The 4993-nt window shown below is 38.5% G+C and overlaps 2 protein-coding genes across 5 annotated transcripts in view; one reads left to right on the forward strand and one right to left on the reverse strand.

The window, feature by feature from the left end:
- furinb (furin (paired basic amino acid cleaving enzyme) b) overlaps nucleotides 1-4993 on the forward strand; it is an 88875-nt gene that overhangs the window by 39902 nt on the left and 43980 nt on the right. The gene's annotated exons all lie outside the window — the stretch shown is intronic.
- On the reverse strand, nucleotides 15-4959 carry LOC109968746 (uncharacterized). Of its 3 annotated transcripts, XM_020615238.1 has the most exons (10): nucleotides 4684-4775; nucleotides 4425-4510; nucleotides 4070-4204; nucleotides 3808-3938; nucleotides 3572-3708; nucleotides 3388-3481; nucleotides 2909-3256; nucleotides 2650-2833; nucleotides 2325-2446; nucleotides 15-2144 (listed from the first exon to the last, which is right to left on the reverse strand). In XM_020615238.1, the coding sequence occupies exons 4-10, from the start codon at nucleotides 3922-3924 to the stop codon at nucleotides 1812-1814; spliced, it is 1335 nt and encodes a 444-aa protein (XP_020470894.1). In that variant the 5' UTR covers nucleotides 3925-3938; nucleotides 4070-4204; nucleotides 4425-4510; nucleotides 4684-4775; the 3' UTR covers nucleotides 15-1811. The 3 variants fall into 3 exon arrangements, with proteins under 3 accessions (XP_020470894.1, XP_020470892.1, XP_020470893.1); XM_020615236.1 differs by lacking the exon at nucleotides 4425-4510 and having other exon boundaries at nucleotides 4684-4959; XM_020615237.1 differs by having other exon boundaries at nucleotides 4070-4510.

Genomic DNA, 4993 nt, shown 5'->3' on the forward strand with positions numbered 1-4993 from the left:
ATGTTTCAAATAAATTGTCATGCCAAAAGTGAGAGAAGGTGAAAAAACTATGTTCATTATTTGAAGCAATAAAAGCAACAGACTCCAGTGTTTGTTTCCTGGAGGAACAATGTCGCCAAATAACAGTGGGATGTTTTTTACAAGACACAATGTCTGAATAGAATTCAAACCAATGCCATTACCAGCACTCTCTAAGATAACCTTTGTGGGTCGGTTTTTACGTTCTAAAAATCCATAATCAAAAGAATAAATTCTGGAAAGCAAATCCTGTTCAGATAAAAAGTTTTGTGTGAGATATTGAAAAAGCAGTTTAATTTCGTACTGAGCCACACCCTCAAGAAGATCATGCATAATATCAAATGAGTAATTATTCGAAACATGAAAGTATGTCAGTGTGTTAAGAGCAGAATTTTTTTTTAAGCCATACAGTGACTTCAATTGTGGGTTTTCTTGGAGAGACTGACAATGCATCTTAAAGATTTCTTTTCCACGAACAATTACCTTCGGATCATCCTCACTGTATACTGTCTGAGAATCAGCCTTTTCAATCAAACAAAGGCGGCAGAAATGATGGCCACTAAATGACTCATTAAAACCAAGAATTGTGTGCATCCCTAGATTGTCTCCAGTGATCTGTGAGATGGTTCCATATATCTGCTCATCACAAAATGGAAGACTTAGTCCTTGGCTTTCCAGTTTTTTTATATCACTTATCAATGGTTCCAGTATAGCATCAAAACCATACTTATTCAGATCTTGTGTGTGAAAGAGTGACAACAAATGAATGTTCATCAGAACAGCATTAAATTTAGGGGGCAAGTTTCTCACAATAAAATACAGGCAGCCAATTTTGTGAATTCCCCGTTTGGAGCCAAGGGGATTGGCCGTTTCAAAATCATCATAGTAAAGTTGGATTTGTAGAGCATGTTTCTTAGTCATAAACAAAGGGTGGGTTTTAAAATAGCTTCCATCACAAAAGTCTTCATAGATATCAGGCTCTGATCGATGCTCTTTCTTTAGGAGATCACAAATGTCAGAATTTCTGCACATAAATTTTAGCGTTTCTAAAATTGGCACATATATAAAAGTGTCCTTTACTGGTACCTGATCATAAGTATTGGATTTCTGATTTAGTCTGTTGTCATATCTCACTCCAAGTGTTAGTTCAACTGGTTCAACAACTCCCCATTTTTGGCTAAAGTATTTATTTCGTTTCCATTCTGTATTTAAATTTGTGAATGGGTTTTCTAAATTTTCAAAAGCACAATTTATCACAATGTGCAAGGGTCACTTGTAGGTAAAGCAGAAAGGATGTTGTGCTTTGCTTGTGAGCGAAGCTCATCTGTTAGTTCTTCTAAATCACCTACAATTGAAGACACAAAACCAGTTGAAATCCCACTCCCTTGTAATTTGGATACAATGGATGCACACAATTCTTTGGTCAGATCTTTACGAAGCCCTGTGTCACTGTTCTCAGAGGAAGCAGTGGAACAAGTAGATTGATCCTGGGGATTCATTTGGTCTTCCAAAGTATGTACTTGAGATGATGTTGCAATTGGTTCACTTGAGGAACATGCTACAACTGAAGTGCAAAGAATTTGCTGAACATTACTAGGAATATTATTAAGGTGCTTTCGGAAACCTGCATATGTTAGAAACTGATGCCTACAACCATGTTGAGAACATATCAATTTGAATTTAGGTCCAGGATAGTAACCATGTTCAACTCTTAAATGTGAAATCAACTCCTGGCTGGTGGGATGTGATATCTGACAAATAAAACAGATTAGCATGTCTAAGCAGTAGACTGCTTAAGTTAAAGTTACTGGCAGGTTGAGCAGTTTGGCTCTCAAGTCTCTTACTCTGGGTGACTCCTTCATTTTCCCCACATCAATGTTGTACAATGTTGTCTGTAGGAAGGTGTAAAAGTTCACAAGTGCACCATCATAAGACAAATTAAACACAAAGTGAGCCTTGAACAGTTCATCAAATGCCCCAAGGAATCGGCTTGCCTGGCAAGGGATGAGATGCATGTCCATGGCGATGTAGAAGCTGTCAATCTTACTTTGTTTACGTCCAACAGCAAGGAGGTACGGATGCTGACGTTTATCACTGCTGAGGTGCTCCTCCAAACTGCAGCATGACTAGGGTTAAGATACAAACACTGAGCATTTGGCACACGCAAGTATTTAAAACAGAAACAAGTAATTAACCATCCATCAACTACTATTGATGTTCTCATATTGGTGATGCCCAGCAGGACTTGATTTTGTTCTCATCCAAATAAGTAACAGACATGTACACAGCTAAGAAGTTACAAGTACCTTGTGAAAGATTACAAGTCTTTCAGCTGCATCACTTGCACTGATTTTTGGAGACTTCTGTCCTGGTGGTGGCGGAAGAAGATGTAACAATAACAACATGGAGGCCATTTCTTGGTCGCAGACTGTGGGCAAAAAGATACAGGAATTAATCTAATGAAAATTCAAATTACTTTTCACATTCAATCTATCTGAATCTATAAATGTTTGCTCATTTACAGGATAAACACCACAACTACCTCAAAGGGTGTTTACTTATTTAACTTTGTCAACAAAATAACTAACTGCAAATAAAGTTTTTAAAGCAAAAATATAAAATAAAACTCACTTTTTGTCTCATCAAGATCACATCCAGGGGGACTTTCTGCTATTAGCACCAACTGACTCAACTCCGGTGTTAAAGTGAGCTGCTTGGCCTCGTTTATTACATTTGGCTTGAAGAACAGGTCCCATTTCTGAAGCAGCCTGGATGATGTCTCAGCATCAAATAGGAGAGTGAAATCTTGATCCACCTTTAAGAAAAAAGTTATCAGACTATAGACTATCTTTATTTTCAAGCCACTAAAAGCACGTCATTCCAAACTTACCAATCCCTTTGTGTCTAGGAATCTTGGGAAGATGGAGAGGATATCAGTACTTCTGTCTGCATCTTTAACAAGCCTCTGTCGATGCTTAAAAGTCTCCCTCATCTTTTGTAAGATCAGAGACTTGTCTGTGGTATGGTTAAGCAAAGAAATGGCCTCTTGGTAAGCGTCCCCATCAAGTTGCCCTTCTAAATTAGTAGCCCTCTGGCATTCTGGGCCTCCTTTGGAACTATAGAGGACTTTCTCAGAACTGTTTGGTGGCAAAGTAGAGCTTTGACGAGACTTCCTCTGGACTGTTTTTAGACGCCAGGCGATGTATCCTGTGTTACTTGTGGCATCGTAGAAGTGTTCCTGAAATTAAATTAGGATTTTTTTTAGGCTTATTATCCCCCCAACATGATAATGTCTTACAAACAATTAAAGTGTCATAACATGCAAGTATGACATGAAAGTACCATGCAAATTATAACAGTAACACTTACATAGCCTTTTTTGGAATATGGATCCTTGAGGGAAGGAAACAGCGTTACTATCCCAAGAGCATACTGTTCTCGGATAGCTTTAGTAGGAAGGTTGCTGACAGGAGATATCAAATTAGTAATCTCATATATACAATGGCCATATAGTCATTTACTGCCAAATTAAAACAAACAGCAAGACAAATACCCATGTGTATCGATCATGTGAGCCACCAGTATGTTAACCATTTGTCTTCTTGTGGGATCTTTAAGGGTTTCCTTTGCTTGATACTGCTGTAGTACCTCTTCACCACCAGACTTAGACTTTAGCACACCCTCAACCAACTAACAGAAAATAAAAGCATAAGAGAACATTCATAAATTTCTGCAGACTGAACCAGAATGTTGTTTAAGAGGCACAGTATAAATAAGCTTTGTTTTGACCTGTTTTGCAAACATCGCATCAGACGTTGTGTCAAATCTTTGTCGTTTGTTCAGGATCTCATCTAGGATTACAGTTGAGGCACCTGAGCTGTAACTTGATTCAGATGTCTGAGTCATGTCTGACAACGCGTCTGAAAATTGTAATGGAACAGAAAATATTGAAAGAGTACACACATTTTAGTTATCAGCACAAAACTGTCAGAAAAGAACAGAAGAACAAAATAGTTTTTACCATTTTTTTTTACATTTGAATACAACTTACCATCATTTGAAAAAACAGTCAACACCACATTGCCTTGTTTTACTACATCACTGAAAATGTCTCCATCAACTTCAGTCCCTGTTGAATCTTTGTATATAACTTCTGCATCTGGTGGCAGGCAAAACCTTTCAATGACTGGAAAAAATAAAATAAATCCGAAAGTGATTTTTAAGTAAACACCCTTCATTGCTTTGCATGGAATGACATTGATAAACCAGGGGCTGTGGGAGAAGCTGTGGTGTGGAGCTAGGGGCAGTGGAGCCAGAGAACTTGTGAACTATGGAGGGAACAAGAGATAGGGAACTATGTCACAGAGACATAACATAAATACAGAACTTTGCTTAACTTAACACACCTTGAACTTGACATGTGGCATGACTTAGATTTCACTCATTACACGACTGACAAGAGAGGGAGGCTTGCAGAGCCGGCCCCTGGATCCTAACAGACAGTATGAGTTACATATCAACTACTAATAGGCACAAAGAAGTAAGATGTGGCTCATTTTAAAGAAATACTTAAGAATTTAATCACTTGATAAACGCTAATGTATTATGAAACTACAAACTGAAGCTTGTAGAACAATCTTTTGAATAGAAAAGTGAAAAACAAACCTTTTTCATGGAACTGCAGAAAGTCCAATCTTCCTTCATCATCATCCACCTTTACATATTTTTGCCGTTCCTTGTAACTGACCTGGATCAACATTTTAACTGGGAAATGCAAGAAAGTTCCACAATGTACATTAGCATTTAACTTGACCAGCACTCACACTTAAACATACCTAAACAAATAATTTCTGTTTGCGTTGTTGCGCGGTGCTCTGAAACTACTGTGTTCCAACTAGGGGTGGGACCATGTACACGAGTACTCGATTACGGCCGCCGCCCCCCCACCGCCGCCGCCCCCGGGCGGCGCCCACTC

This window comes from Monopterus albus, unplaced genomic scaffold (assembly GCF_001952655.1).
Source record: "Monopterus albus unplaced genomic scaffold, M_albus_1.0 scaffold160.1, whole genome shotgun sequence".
Taxonomy (NCBI): Eukaryota; Metazoa; Chordata; class Actinopteri; order Synbranchiformes; family Synbranchidae; genus Monopterus; species Monopterus albus.

Excerpts from the sequence above, each read along its gene's own strand:
- LOC109968746 (XM_020615236.1), bottom strand. The coding sequence starts at position 4,777 with ATGTTGATCCAGGTCAGTTACAAGGAACGGCAAAAATATGTAAAGGTG. Across the intron at positions 3,939-4,069 it reads GACTGTTTTTTCAAATGATG|ACGCGTTGTCAGACATGACT; the intron begins GTAAGTTGTATT and ends TACAATTTTCAG. Across the intron at positions 3,257-3,387 it reads CATATTCCAAAAAAGGCTAT|GAACACTTCTACGATGCCAC; the intron begins GTAAGTGTTACT and ends ATTTAATTTCAG.